Source organism: Boleophthalmus pectinirostris, unplaced genomic scaffold, assembly GCF_026225935.1.
Source record: "Boleophthalmus pectinirostris isolate CB_2022bp ecotype Guang Dong unplaced genomic scaffold, ASM2622593v1 HiC_scaffold_2, whole genome shotgun sequence".
Taxonomy (NCBI): Eukaryota; Metazoa; Chordata; class Actinopteri; order Gobiiformes; family Gobiidae; genus Boleophthalmus; species Boleophthalmus pectinirostris.
Genome location: NW_026571152.1, coordinates 20,051,664 through 20,068,017, shown reverse-complemented (window position 1 = coordinate 20,068,017; position 16,354 = coordinate 20,051,664). Strand labels below are relative to the sequence as shown.

Genomic DNA, 16,354 nt, shown 5'->3' with positions numbered 1-16,354 from the left:
TACAATGTTTGGATACTCCTCTGTATACTGCTACTTCCTATGGGTTTTGGGGGTTTGTTTCATCATAGAGAATCAGGAGGTACATTCACATTTGCCCACACACCATATCACAATTAAAACTAAACTGCCAGGGCTTAAACCTGGAGCTAAACCTGGACTAGCTCAAACGATAGCCAGGATTTGCAGGTGTGTGCAGTTGTTGGAAACATTTTAACACGTTTGTTTTCTATATTTTATAAAGGAAATTGATGTCTCTCTTTTTACATAAATTCTCCTGGGATATGAACCAATTTCCAGCACCTAAACCCACAGCTATCTTGTTGTGAGAAACACATAAAAATAGATCAGAATTGTGCAGTGGTTTAATCTGGTATCCTCTCCATAGGTTTGCCTCCAGCTGTGACCATCTTTCGAATGTCTTTCCCCACTCTCTCCTCACTTCACACTTGAGCTGTCCTGTCTTTGGGACGGAAAATCTTGAAAATAAAAAAACAGAATAATTTTAACACATTTAGACCTTACTGACGTGCGTCTATCCAGAAACTCATTAACTGTTGCAACCACGACTGGACGAAGTTACTGTAACATTTTGAAAAACACTTGGATATCCATAATTCAAATCTTTGAGCTGATATGTAATTTATTAGCCAATCCCTATAGTCAGTCACTCCATATGGTATGTGTGTCTCTAAACTCACGTTGGTTTTACGCAAAGAGAGAGAGAGCGTCAAGAGAAGAGAGACAGACTGAAACGCCAAGCCAGTCTAGTGAATACTCTGTACATTCACTGCGCTTCACTGGAGGAGACAACAACTTTCTCTCCTCCTCCGTCTCCTCCAGCAGCTGTCAGCGGCCACAGAGAGACCATCCAGCCGGCCTAAGCTGCACCATGCCCGGACAGCAGCCCCAGCTCTGGCCGGTGTCACTTCGACCTCGTTTGAACGGATTTGCGCGCAACAGTGGAGTCGCGATGGATCCGAGACGCAGAGAACTGTGACCACGGAACGGAGACTTAAAGCTGGAGAAGATAGTTTGGGGATTTTTATAAGTTTTAGTTGAGTTTGGGGGGAGTTTTATCGGGAGATGTTGCATGTGTATCACCTTCCACCAGCTCCATCCCGGGCGCAGTGAGTGGGACTTGTAGCCGAGGAGAGCGCAGGTCGTGGCGGGTCCTGATGCAGTGTGTCCGGCCGCTGTGGGGTCTGACTGCCGCGGCGGTCTGTGCGCTGCTGCTCCTGCTGCTGCTGCACAACCACATGCTCAGAGAAGGTAGGCTACAGGCGAGTGCCAATGTTTAATTTTGGCTACACGTGGTCATATTCTACCACTACTTTTACGCATGGAAACATTTTATTTTATTAAAGCTATTAGCCCACAGTTGTTGCCCAAAGATTTGGGTTTGCATCAAGGGGGTTTGCTATGACTACTGATATGAGATTTTATTTATTTTTTTCTTTATTTTTTTCCTGCTATATCATTGCCAACTTTGCATGGACACTTCATGGACAGTATGCTCCTGTAATTGGCCTTTTACAACTAAAACAGGTATAGAGAACATAGGTTAAACTTAGACATATATATTATACATACAAAAACATAGACCTATTCGTCCTCATTAGTACATTTTTCTTGCAGAAAGTTTGTAACCTGCTGCACAGAACACAAATTTCTGTATCAACTCAAACGTGGCACTGAACCTCTAAAGGACCTGGTTGAACTCTTTGGGGACCAAATGCAGTGAGATACTGTTCTGAGGTCGTGGTTCATTCCAGCTAGCCAGCTAGTCAACACATTTATTCCACAGTAGGCTTTATTTTTGTATAGTTTTGTATATAAAATGTATAGTTAGACATGCAGATTTTGGTTTGTCTGTGTAAAAAGATGCATAAGTCCCAGCGGGTTGAAATTGTAATCGTTTTGAATCTACACTTGCAACTAAGCTTATGCAATAAAAGCTTTTTATTACATAGCCGCCTGGCTCTCAACATGTTTATCAACATTGATAAACAAGTTGGAACATTTATTTATTTTATTTACGTTTTATTTTTTTGTTTTTTTTATTTAGAACTGAAGAATTAAACCAGTAGACAATACAATAAATTGCCTACAAATCCCATGCAGAGTCTAGAGAAACATGGGAAATAGATGTGTTTTAGATTGTCCAGAATAAATAACAAAGCTGTTGAAGTGCTGCACAGATCTTGGACCGGGCCTTGACCCCAGTGGCCCCTCTTATTCCTGTAAACTCTTTTAAAAATCTCAGATGTGCGAGCGGCAGGATTTCCAAAGCTCCATTGAAGCACCTCATTAGTATTCAAGGGGTGTGTCCTGTGTTTCCATGACGACAAACTCAGACCTGAATTTTATCTCCAGCTTCAGATCAACTCTTTAGATTAACAGGCAACAAAAGTGACATTGCATGTAGGAGATTATAGAGTTTGATTTTTAAATTTCAGATGATTGGCATTTGAAAGAGATTAACCAAACACAATATCCACAATTGTTGAATGTTACATATATTTTTGTTTAAGGCGGGGAATTCCCAGTTCATGGGGTTCAGCTTCCTGTGCCATTTTGACTCGTGGTTGACCATTCAAAATACATAATATTTTTAATTGTTAATTACAATGGCATATATATATATATATATATGGTCAGAACAGTGCATGGTAATAAACTCTGACTACATGCTATACATGCTGTAAACATGCTGGATATCAGCACTGGGCTCATTTCCAGTGTCCCACTTTCATTCTCACAAACACACTCTCATTCACCAGTGCACTTGGAGGCAGATTGGGTGAAGTGTTTTGCCCAAGGACACAATTGCAGTATGCACTGAAATATTGCCATCCCACTACAGCATCTGATATTTATAGTGATCTCGTAAGATCAGACGAGATCGAGCATTCTGGCCTGCTGATTTTAATTGTATCTAAAAATAAATAAATAAATAAATACATTACACAATAAATAAATAAATACATTACATAATACAATACATACACTAGCTGTTTGTTTTTATTATGTGTGGAGATGGATGTAGGCCCATTCTATATCTGTGCTTGAAAATTATTGCTCTCGGTAAACTGTTACAAAATGAAAATTGCCTCTGTTGTAATAATAATGCTTTCAGTTTATTCAGAGCTGTATGGATATGCAAAGGCACTCTATTGCATCATTCATTCTCTTCATATCTGGTGGTAACTTCTGTAGCCACAGCAGCCCTGGGGTAGACTGACAGAAGCAGGGCTGCCAGAACGCACCATCAGTTACTCCAACCACCACCTTTACTTACACTTTACATTTAGATGCATGCATAGTGTTCTGGCCTCAAGTAAATATCCAGGCCTAGTTTCAACTCTTTTGTTTTTCAATTTTATAACTTTTTCTTTGCTTGTATATAGGCCTGTCATGATAACAAATTGCTACAGAGATATATTGCGATTAATGATAATATTGAAACTATTTTGTGCCACTGACTATTTACGATAATGAAAGAAGAAGAAAACATATTTAAATAGACAGTATCATTAAAAGACATGAGCTGCAACAGATAAATAGCAGAATGATGGAATAATTAGCCATAGAAGTGACTTTTTTTAGCCCTCTATAGCTCAAATCTTTTTGCATTACAAGAAAAATAACAAAAGTCTCCCAATTTTTGCAAAAAAATTGTAAACACAATAAAAACTGAGTCCCAAAATATATTGTTCCAGCTTTCATATATTGAAAGATAAGTCGATATAGTAATTATCGTGGCAGGCCTACTTGTATATTGCATTTTTACATTGCACAAACTTTATTGATACACAAGGAAAATAATTTTAACACAATTGCTCACATATCACAATATAATAAAATAACAATGGGCAAAAATAGGTTACAGTAAAAAATAAGAGACTGATGTCAAATAAGGCAAAATTATATAAATGTAATCGTACAAGTAAAACAGTGCAATGATGAAATACTGATTGATTGATCTATTACATAAGGGCGATTGTAAGACTACCTTCACATGTGTCCCATAGGTCAGCTGTCGGCGGGTTCTTGTGAGGTGGTGACTCTGGACCGGGACAGCAGTCAGCCGAGGACCACAATCGCCCGGCAGACTGCCCGCTGTGCCTGCAGGAGGGGGCAGATCGCCGGGACCACCAGAGCCCAGCCCGCCTGTGTGGACGGTGAGAGACCTGCAGAGTGACAGTGTGTTTGGTTAAGCAGATTCAAAGGGAACCACAAAACCTATAGAGAAAATACAAATGAAAAGTTACTGTATATGTAAGTGTTGCTTCTTGAGGAATTGTACTTCAAAATATTTGGCACTATAGGATGCAGGTATATCTGTAATAATAGGGACAATTATAGATAACACTTCATAATAACTACACCTAATTGGCCTTAATAAAGTATAATGAAAAATATAGTTTATTAAGAATGATTTTGGTTTAGTAGCTGTTACCCTAACTCCTTAATCAAGTATTTACTAAGCCTGAATCTTTTTTTTAATAAACTATTTGTTCATCATGAATTAAAGCTACTTGAGTAAGTGGAAGTGTAACCAAATTATATATATAACATTCAAGTTCACATATTGTGTTTTGGTATAATCGCTGTCATACAATACATATGCTAAAACATAAATGAACATAAGTCAAAAGTAATTAAGGAAAACCTGTTAAACTGACTTAACATTAATATTTTGTAATATATTTTTGTACTGATAGTCATAAATCTGAAGTTTAAAAAGTTAAAGTTTCATAACTCCATATAACTTGTTTCATAACTTCTTATTAAACAAAAATGTTTGCATAATCTCTCAGTCATTCATGTATGATCCACAGCAACAGAAAAATTGTATTCTGTCAACTGGACAAATGTTTTAGTTACAGAATTTTTGCTATTAAACAAAAACATAGCATTAATCTTGCACAGCTCTTTCTCTTTGGTCTCATTTAAACCCTCTCACCTGCACCTCATCGCCCAGTCAGATTTGAGGATAGATGGCGGCATTTCCAGTTTTTTGGTGAGCCGTTAAATTTAGAAAAGAGTCGTCCACATTAACGAAGCGTCACTGTATTAATCTGAAGCAGGAGCGGAGCACACCTGCGAGCTCTGATGTATCACGCCGCGTCCACAGATCGACCGCTCAGCACGCCCCATTTATCCACGACCAGCGGCGGCCATCTTGTAATCGTTGCATTCATCATAGAGATGAGAGCGAGAGGCAGCGAGTCCCAAGAGAGCCCACGAGACCAGGCAAAACAAACAGATGTGGAGAGAGAAGAATTACACATTTTAGATTCAAACTTTACAATCTTATAATCTTATGCTCAAAGTGGAACTAAACACTAAACCCACTTTTTTGCCACTAAAGTGTGTATATGGTTTTCTTTAATAGCATTATTTACTGTTTCTAGTTATTTTTGGCAACTTTGGCAAATAGGAAGCAGCTTTGCAGCTTTCTAATAACAAAATGCCTAAATCTAAGTTTGTGCCACATTCAGTGGCCCCTGCAATTTCCAGCAGTGGAGCGGAGTTTAGGTGTTTAATCTCACTTTAGGCTAATCATCCAACTAGACTCTAGTAGCTAGAACTAAAGTGATATGTAAATATGTAAGGCAGAGTTGTGTCCAAATTTCTATCCCTAGCCTCAAAATTCTCAAAGCAAAAAAGAATGAAACTCCTCCAGCTAATCCTGACTAAGCGAATATCTCAAGATCTGGAGATGGTCCTCAGACGCTGTGACACCCACTTCTGCACTGAAGGATGGGTCAAATGCAAATTTTCCTACAGGTACAATTAAATGTGGGATTACTCAATTTGTTTTTTCCAATTTTTGCTCTGATGAAAATAGGCCTAAAACCTGACAGATGTTGCTCCATTTACAACAGCTTTTTTATTGAGTTTGTTACAACACAATAATCAGATGCTGAACTTTGACCTTTGTGTAACAGTTGCTGAGGATCATTTGGGAATTTGGTGCCAAGGGAAAACATGCAGGCTTTACAGATTTGGAAGGAAAACATGGCTATAATTAGTGTGTGGGAGGAAAACAGTGCATGAGGTCAGGAAAGAGTGAGAAAAACAACACAAGTATAGATTTATTGGCACTTGTAATAATGTGCTAAAATACAGTGCTTAAATTAACATTTGTGATGCATGAGAAAGACAACTAATAAGTACTTTAAAAATGCATGCATAAATATTATAGTTTAAGTTCCTGATTGTTCTAATCTAGCAACCAGATGTTTCAATTGTATTTAATTTTTTTTTTTGTCAAGCTGTAAATATTACATAAACTGATGCTTTTTACAGTCAACTTTTCACAGCGAGTGCAACCTACCATATTTGCCTCTCAAAATAACATTATAGTACACAAGGCCAGGACTGATCCTTGACGAAACCAGATCTAAAAGTACGCTACTATAGACCTAAATCTGGATCAAACCATCTCTAAACTCTGTGTTAACCAACTAGGTCAAGTTCTGACCATGAAGACCGTAAAGCCTTAACCATAAGTAATTTCACTACAGACTCATGTGGAACTCTAAAAGTAGAACTGAATGTTATTGAAAATTCTAACCTAAAAAAATAAAATAAATAAAATCAATTACATTTGTGACATATGTTTGAAAATCAAGATTGGACTCACAATTAACTGTTTAAATGTGTCCAGTAGCATTAACATTTGAAAGAAGACTGAAATATGAACTGCCAAACTAAAACAACCCTGTATTTCATAAGATGATTGTAGACATCTAAACTTTCTAGTATATTTTATTCATAATACTGACCCATGGAGAGACAGGTCTTTCTCAAACTGTGGTATATGAGCTTGTTTTGATGGTACACAGACTTCTCTTCAGTTCTCGTATGAACATAATTTAGTAGTTAGTGGTCTTGTTTTAGACCTGATTTAGTATTCATTTAGCCTTGTTGTAGTCATGTTATAGATGGTACTAAATTGAAAGCCAAAATATTTTCTTAGGTGGTGGTACTTGGTGTGAAAATGTTTCTACCCACTGGCCTAAATAATTGCTATAATTGTATCTAGTGACATTGCAATTTGGATTTAATTAATCCAGAATAATCTTGCAACGCAGAAAAAGACTTTACTACACAACTATAACTACTTATGTAATATTCACACCCTTGGCTCATATCCACCCTCTATACTTAATAACATTTTGTCCCATCATCTGATTCTAACCTCCTCTCCCATAATTCCCTCAGTGCGGATCGTGCGGACTCGGCAGTGGTGTGACATGTCTCCCTGTCTGGACCATGAGGACTGTGGTCTCCTGTTCAACAACTCAGGCTGGACCTGTACTCAGCCTGGAGGACGGGTCAAGACCACCACGGTGAGAGGCAAAATGCACCAAAACACTTGCTTTAAAGGGCAGTTATTTGCGTAAAGGTCTTTTGTTGGAATGTTTCACAGTATGGAATTGAATTTTTTATATAAAGAGGCAAGCAATAACATTTGACAGACTCTGTGTAAAAAAAAAGGTGCACAGTGGACCATAAATAGAAAGCAATAGTTATTCATGGTTTTATCAAGTTGCTGTTGCATTGGTTAAAACAATTAAATATAATTTATCAACAAATTTAATTGACCAGGTGACTAAGCAGATACTTGATATAGATATGCACATAGCTGTGTGTTTTATTATGTATTACACAATTTGACAATATGACAAAGTATGAAATAAATGTTAAATAATTTATTAAAATATACTGAGACAGGATAACAGGGAACATACAGTATACTCTTACTGTGAGCAGGCTTGCCTCTCCACAGATCTAACTTGTCCTGGTTGCATCATCTATTTGTCTTCTCACAGATATTTACAGATAATTAATGGCATTCTGTGGAACATTCCAGGCAAAGCGATTACATTTAGGACCCTCCACCAGAAAAGCTACACCTTTAAAAAGATTCACTCTCACCCCACTCTCCAAAAAAACACCCACAAACACATATCTCATTGTAGCTCTAAAGTAAAATAATACAAAAGTATAAATTCCTCAGATCTTAATGAAAGCCTGAAATCACGCCTACTCTCCCCTCCTGACCAGAAAACAAAGTACCACAATCCAAGCATTCTAAAGCTATTTCCCAAATGTTCCTGTGTATTTACATCCACTCGCTTGTACCTCAGAGCTACGAGTTTGTCCCTGACCGTCTCCAAGGACAACACCGGCGCCTTGCTCTGAAATTGAACCAGCAGTGATTTGTTCTCCTGTTTTCCTATTTGTCAATGTAAAGCTATGCAAAACAGCCCCGAGTGATGGAATGCAGGAGCTGAGCGAGAAGGAGAAAAAGGAATCGCTATTGGGAGAAAAACTTCAGGGGTTAAGATGACACACAAATAGAAACTTAAAGGGCCCATGTTACGTTGTTTTCTGTTCTGTTTTCTAATGTTGATTCCTCATCACAAACACACCCGGAGTTGTGTTTTGTTGTATTCACACAGATTTAACACACAATATTTAGTTCTTCTCTCAAACAGAAAACTCTCTGTTCCACCTTGTGATGTCATGTGGTAATACAGAAAGTGCTTCACAGTTTTTTCATGCTCCATACACCTTCACTAGAATCATTTTAAGCTTCTGCCCTGGAATTGCCCATCTCTGCTGAACTATAGGTAAACTGTAGCTGTTCATGTGAAAATTATTGCTTCATGACATCACAAGGTGGAACAGAGCATTTTGAGCTCTGGAGATGAAAACAGACTAATAATAAATGGTTACTCAAACATGTGTCAATGAATCAGCTCCAGGTATGATTTTGAGGCAGTAATAATGTTCTAACATGGCTTAAACCTCACAAGAGTCCAGTTTGCATAATGTAGGACCTTTAAAATCAGGTTACTTTTGATTATTGTATATTAGACAAAATGCATAAATGTTATAGAACAGTTGAATTCCCTCTCTCAAACACTTACAATAAGTAGTTTCAACATTTGAAAAGACAAAAAAATATACAAACAAACAAACAAACAAAACAACAACAACAACAACAACAACAACACATTGCTCAAACCAACACTTGACATATTTAAAACATTTATGCAAAAAATTGAAAAGGTAAAGGTAGTCATGTTATTTTAGACACTTTTTTGGACAATGAATCATAATCAAATCAAAATTGCTATTTCAATTGTTCCAATCATCAAACCATAATGCCTGCAATTTTTCTAGGTAATAAAATGTTCTCTGTAAACCACAAAATATTCTGGTTTTATTAAACAAAAAAAATAAACTAAATAAAACTCCTCAAGTTTAAGTCTCATACAAACATGTTCTGAAAACTGGATTCTGGTATTTTCCAAAATATGTGGGGAAAAAAATCCCACAATTGATTATTTTTATATACCTGTCAATGAAGTATGACTGATTTGAAAAGTAAAATTGAAGCAGGTGCAGCTTCACTTTATTTCTGTGCTCTGATTGGCTGTTGCTTAAGTCTTATGGCCCAATGGGATCAATTACAGGAAGGGGGGTGTACTGAACCACCTGCCACTGTGCCTGCTCCCCAACGGGACAGTTTTACACCCCAGCACAGGTGTTCAGGACAGAGCCAACCAAAGCACTACACAAATACACAGAATAATATGGAAATTTATAACATCTAGAGCCACCTGTGTGAAACAATTAGTCCAAGCACATACATTCCTTATTCACATTGCAACTTGTGTTGATATTAGAATAATTTCAGCACTGCTATTAACTGTGTAGGTAAATAGTTACTTTCTACCTGCACTTGTTACAAATTGGAGTGAAATTAGACATACCATATTTTTCGGACTATAAATCGCACTTTTTGGGGACAATTTATTTTATAAAATCAGAGACCAGGAACTGAAATTTCATCTTGAAAGGCAAGTTATAGTAATAACAATAGAATAAAGAACAACAGGCTGAATAGGCTTTTAGTATGTTAACGTCACGTATGAACAGTTCAGATAACTATAGGATAAACAACATAACATAAGTTTACCAAACTCTCTGTCTTGATCTTGAATTCTTCATCCTCGGTGTCAGTTGTGAGTAACTCCGTGCAACTTTGATTGTCACTGAAGTCCAGGCTTTGTCGATCCATGCAATGACTTCCAGGAAAGTTGCAAGAGACTAGTGTCAAATAAGGCATTTTGTAGCAATGTCAATGTACAGTATATGTCATCATAACTGACCTATCAATGGCAGTTTATTCAAAAGCGAGGATGTACTCAAGCACCATATTTTATAACTCGACGTGCAGAGTCTAGAGAGAAAAGGATGTCTGAGCAGGCTGACAGTTGAACAATGAAGGAGGAAATAGTAAAGTAAAATTTACTTTTTTCTCACTCCATTTGTGGTTGAATGAAATGACATTGCTGATAGAGAATTAATTTATGTGAACAACTTTTAATTTTCTTTTGTATATTTTTTGCTTCTGCAGTTGCAAGCTATGGATTTAAATACAAATGAGGGACCCAAATAATTTGCATATTCTTGAAAGAAATAGATATAAATGTCTTGAATGGTGGTCTCTCTGTGAAATTGCACCTCAGATTAGTTTAATACTAGTAGGAATGACTTAGATTTTTGTTGTGTCTTTTAAACACATATTATGCAAAATCAAGTGCTTTCTACCATGTTATAACACTATTTCTTCATCAAAAATATACCTGAAGTGGTTTCATATGTCATCTGTGTTTTGAGTAATCTTGAGCATTTTTTGAACCTTCCTTACGACTAGAGGGACAGTCCAGAATTTTGGACATAGGACCTAATTTCCTAGAGAGCCAGAGTGTTGGAGACGTGTGGAGACACATTTTAATATATTCCATCCAGTCCTTGTATTTGCAGAGGTCACTGGTGCTAGGCTAGTGCATGTCAATGGGCATAGTTATCCTGCCACTAAAAATAGTCTTACCCACTCCACAAAAGACCTGAGGCAAAACAATTATAACGCTAGACTATCGATGTGAATGTCTGTGTTGATAGAATAATATGAGAAGTAAAACCATCCTTGCATTTGAAGGATTTATGTCTGAGCAGCAGCAGCACGTTGTATTTCCTGATAGAAAGCTCGGTAGCGGCGGACTGATATCACCTAGCACCTATTTTACCAGCAAATTAAAATTCCGCTGCTGCTGAGAAAATAGTCCCTCAACATGCGACAATTCATGCGATGCAAAGTTATTTTTATTTCAAACATTATTCTGTCAACACAGACATTCACATTAACAGTCTGGCGTAATAACAGATTTGCTTCGGGTGCTTTGTGGATTGGGTAAGACTGTTTTTAGTGGCAGGCTAACTACGGCCATTGACATCTGCAAATACAAGGACTGGATGGAATATTTACAAAAGTGTCTCCGCACATCTCCAGCACTCACTAGGAAATGAGGTCCTATGTCCAAAATTCCAAACTGTCCCTTTAAGCAGTATGATCCTGTCCAAAGCTCAGCCCACAAGCATAATGTTCCTACTGGCTATTTTTGTAAATATAAAAAAGCAGGATACGACTTCACAAACCTTATGTGATGTGCAGTACTTGTTGGCACTATGAAGGAGGAGTGCACTGGTAGTAAAGGGAGCTGTTTTGGGCAAATATAGCATTTAGAATTAAAAGGTAACGTGGCAATCTAAATATGCTATGTGTTAATGTAAACAATAATTCCCCATAGCAGTATAATACCTCCTCTTTAAAGCCTCTTACAGCACTGCATTCACTCCTGTTTCAATGACACATTATGTAGCTACCAATCTGTGCCAAAGAGCTCTCTAACCACAAACCACACTCACTGTCGCATGCTATTAAAACTGGTGAAATGTCTTGCCCAAGGACACAACAACTGCTTATGGGGCAACTCTACCCAGGGCATTTAAATTGATTTTCTTTCAGTTATTCTATTCTATCCTCATGCTGCCTCAGACTGCAGTTCTAGGACAGTCCTTTGAGATTCCTGGTCAAACTTTCTCCTGGTGGACATTTGAGCCGCTGTGTAATTGTCTTCAGGTGAAAGTAGCAGTCGTCACATTCAACTGTCTAAACTCTGAATTATTCATGCTTGTTCGGGTCCAACTACACCTGGAATCCCAAAACAGTCAGAGTCAGACCAGGACATTTCTCCAAGGTGTCCCTAAACGCACCACTGACAGAGAGCTGGGGCTGTGTCAAACCAATAAGGCCAAATTGGATAAGCAATGTCTTTGTAAATTTAGAAAGCGAACTCTTGCTGCAGTTGTAGGTAACTATAAAGTGCTATCATAAAAGGTGCAAGTTATTATTCACCCCACTATTTTTTACAATTATATATGCACACGATGTTCCTTTCAGTGATGAGGATTAAATTTTTACTTGTTATGACTCTTCAAAAAAAAAAAAGTCAGTTTTTTATTATTTATTATTTTACACTTGTTGAAACTAGTTTGACCAATATGTTTTTTGTTTTTGTTTGTTTGTTTTCATGACTGATGCTGCTATGGATTGTTTATAATCCAGATAAAGTGATGGCTGATAAGATCTGCCAATATTTAGAGCAGATTTTATTTATTTTTTTTTGTGATTTTGCATATTCTGCGTATTTTCCCAAAGTTGTCTATTTTAATTTAACTCAGTCTGTTTCACTACAGACTCGACAAGAGAGCAATGTAATCACATTTCTTGCAGTGCACTCTTCACACAAACATGCACAAATAAAACTTTACTAGAAAAAACAACGATTGCTAGAATAATGTATGATGTCAATAAATAAAAGAAGATACTTGAGGTAATTTTCAGTACCACTAACTCTGCTTTTTATGTTCCATAGGTCTCCTGACAGCTACAAGCATGGATTCAAATCTCTACTGGAATACTGAATACTGGATTAAGCGTCAAAAAACTGTGATGATGGACAATGAGGCACCGGCTCTAACGCCTCCTGTGGTTGACTACAGTAAATACAAGAGAACAACCAGCAGCAAACCAAGAAGTGGGACAAATGTATTACAATAACACTATAATGGATCTACAGACCAAAGATGACCCCAGGGGAAAACTGAAACAAACAATTTACTCTAAAGATCTAAAAGTTCAATAAATAAACAATATGAAGGAGCAAGGATCATGGACCTTAAATTGCAGCGATAAAATATCAGAGGCTATACAAAGTAATGTGGAGATGTATTTTTATATGTAATATTGTAAATTAACTGTTTATATGCAGTAGTGATACATAATGATATGAAACTCACAGAATAAAATATATGACAAATCAAAATTATGAAGTTGTTTGAATATATTTATTGATAACAAATTTTATTTGTTAAAAATATACCTAAATGTAACATGTAAGTTTTTTTCTGGTAACAATTCTATTTCTTACATAACTACCAGTAATATGATATCTCTTTACTTTGTAGTGTGGGGGAAAATATTAATACATGTATGACTTTTAAAGAAACATTCAGATGTAAGGCTTATAAAATTATGGTATAAGATTTGCCTTTCACCTGTCACAATGTAAATATTTTGACCTGGTTTATGGTAAATATGTGTGAGTCTATACATTAGACTAAGACTATAGCGAAAATGGCATAATTTCCAGGAATCTGGACCCAATCTATTTAATGTTTTGCTTATTTATTCTTTTTAAAAATTATTAATCTGAGTGATAAATATAAAGTATACTTTTTGTACCCAGAAAATGTATTTTCTTATTCATTAGGGATTATTGTTATTAATTAGTAATTGATAAACCTACATATCTTTCCTCTACATTACAAGTACAGTACTGCCATGTGATTCTAAGTGTTACAGTGTGCAGAGGGATTTTCTGGTTGAATAATTCATATTTAAGACCTGATGCAATGAGGACGTGATCCATGTTATTTACACGATGTGTTTAATCCAGGTTAATTGCACTATTTCATGAATATAGAATATAGAAACCAAACTCATTAGCTCAAACACTAACTCAGTCACAGGATTGTAATTTTTAAACCGATATCTGAAATGTTGACATGAAATTGGCTCATGTCAGGTCAGTAAATGCAGTTACCCATACAGTGTATTTTCCTCCTTACTGATAAGAGTTGAGTTCTGGACTAGAGTATTCATTTTACAAATTTTACCAAACTCACTAACTACTGACCATATTCTGCACCCGTCCACTTTTGCCTTTACATGCTACTAAATCGCACTTTCGTTGTAGTGGCACTTCTGGTTAAGTGGGAATCCCATTCATTTAAAGTGAGAATTTGGGAAAGGTTTCACTGATAAAATATGATATAATGTAGATTTATACTGTATGTGTAAAATGCTCAATATTCATGTGCACCAACAAGTCAAAAATGCACAAATTCTAGACTTTAAAGCAGCTTTGTAGTTCGTAATGAATGTATTTGCTTGTAAAGATTGGCATCCCCACCCAAAATAATAAAACCTGAATGAAGATGGCGGCAACTTCCAGAATAAGGTGAATATAAGTGCCTAAATTTATATGATATTTCAGTATAATTTTGTACTGTATGTAAATGAAAGCACATCATGGGACAGAGTTAAAGACAGTACAGAGGAGGTGGCACCGACAGCATGACAGGGGACCAACCCAATTGGTGAACTGGGAGAAGGTCCATTCCACTGTGGGACAGAGCTGGGACAGAGTTGGGACAGGGTCTGATCCCGTGGAGAGCGTCTGGAGGTGGAACAGACAGGGCCGCTGCAGATGATGAATGCCCAGTGACACAGGGCTGAGGTGGGCTGTCCCGACCATCACACCCCCATTGTCCCCACCGGGCCGGGACAGAGTGGGAGACAGCATTTTGCAGGACACAGGACCTAATTTTAGCTATGTACCCAGTAGAGCCAGGAGGGTCTGTCTCTGAAATATGCATTTACAATTTGTCATGTGTTGTTGCTTCAATTTGAATTTGGCATCAAAGATTTGGGGTTTGATTATAGAGTTGTGCATTGAAAATGTTTTGGCATCTCTGATTTAGGTTTGACAAATGATAATGTGAGTGTGCTCAAAAAGAGTTATCCATCTTTTGTTGATCTGGATTGTGGAGGCAGCAGACTGCAAAAAATCGCAAGACTTTCCCAGACACAGCAATAATTCTATTCTTTATTCTGTTACTCAGAACTGGTTTCTTCATACAAGTGGCAAGAATGATACTAATAATAATAAGGAATTCAATTAATACAATGTGTTTAGGACACTCAAAGACAGTTTATTTCTTTAGCCAAAGCTGCCAATATGCACAACCAATCACTCACACACTTAAATTAAGTAAATTGTCTTGCTCAATAACACGAGTGGTCTCATCCAAGAGTCGAATTGGTGGAAATATATTCACTAATTCAGATGGATATTCCTTTGCACTCAATCACAACATTTACTTTCATGCCAGGAAAACTAGACAGGCTAACTGGCCAAGTCCAATTAAAAATTATTTTTAAAAATGTATGTAAACCCGGAAACTACTATTAAGGTGTCATGGTTTGAGTCTCTCAAATCCTAATAACACATCCGGAAAACTCCGTACAGACACAATGTACATAAATGTACATACATTGTGCAGCGTAGTTCGATTATACATGGAGCAAGCTAGGGGAGGTGTTCAACTGCACCAGGTAAAAAACAACAAGGAAAATATATGTTTAAATTGCTTAAAGATGTCAACAGAAGGATGACTGGAGGTATGATGTGACCAAATAAAATAAAGTTATGTAAAGGGCACAGTGAACCAGCAAAATACAGTAGTTCATGTCTTTAGCTGTCTGAAAAAAACAACGATTTACCCTAATATTCCTGTTTAAATTTGACATACAGTACTTTCCTGTATTTCCCCAAGCATATCACCATCAGCCATCTGTCCTCTGCTGTTTGTTACTTCTGTATTGAGTGCTGTTTAACCTGCATTGCGCCGCTCGGCCTCATGGGAAATGTGTCCTCTCCGTCTCCTACAACATCCATCATGGCCGCCGTCCAGGGAGGCAGCGGTCTCTGGAGGGAAACATCCAGGTTTGTGTTTTACATCGAAAAAAGGACGACAAGAATAAACGCTTAGACTAAAGTGGGGATGGAATCAGGAGCGAAGAAAAAAACTGTTGGGTTTACAGTTATTTATCATTGTGCAATATGTATAAGGTTCAAAGTAGTCTGAGTTCTATTTGATTCAGAATATCATAGCCTTGAAGGTACACAAAGAGCACACATTTAGATACAGTACTTAATTAGCCTTAAAGGGACAGTCCGGAATTTTTGACATAGGACCTCATTTCCTAGTGAGCCAGAGTGTTGGAGACGTGTGGAGACACTTTTTAAAATATTCCATCCAGTCCTTGTATTTGCAAAGGTCGCTGGTACTAGGCACA

At 37.2% G+C, this 16,354-nt stretch overlaps 1 protein-coding gene across 1 annotated transcript; it reads left to right on the top strand.

Annotated features, from left to right (window-relative positions):
- Positions 1 to 1,175: 1,175 nt before the first annotated feature.
- LOC110169410 (chemokine-like protein TAFA-5) lies at positions 1,176 to 12,923 on the top strand. The gene is made up of 4 exons (XM_055155722.1): positions 1,176 to 1,269; positions 4,032 to 4,181; positions 7,234 to 7,361; positions 12,807 to 12,923. Exons 1-4 carry the CDS (start codon positions 1,176 to 1,178, stop codon positions 12,813 to 12,815), a joined length of 381 nt encoding a protein of 126 aa, XP_055011697.1. The 3' UTR covers positions 12,816 to 12,923.
- Positions 12,924 to 16,354: the final 3,431 nt, after the last annotated feature.

What these genes read in the sequence shown, in the direction of transcription:
- LOC110169410 (XM_055155722.1), top strand. Translation starts at nt 1,176, where the DNA reads ATGCAGTGTGTCCGGCCGCTGTGGGGTCTGACTGCCGCGGCGGTCTGT. An exon ending in CAACCACATGCTCAGAGAAG is followed by an intron (nt 1,270 to 4,031) that starts GTAGGCTACAGG and finishes TGTGTCCCATAG; the next exon opens with GTCAGCTGTCGGCGGGTTCT. An exon ending in CCAGCCCGCCTGTGTGGACG is followed by an intron (nt 4,182 to 7,233) that starts GTGAGAGACCTG and finishes TAATTCCCTCAG; the next exon opens with TGCGGATCGTGCGGACTCGG.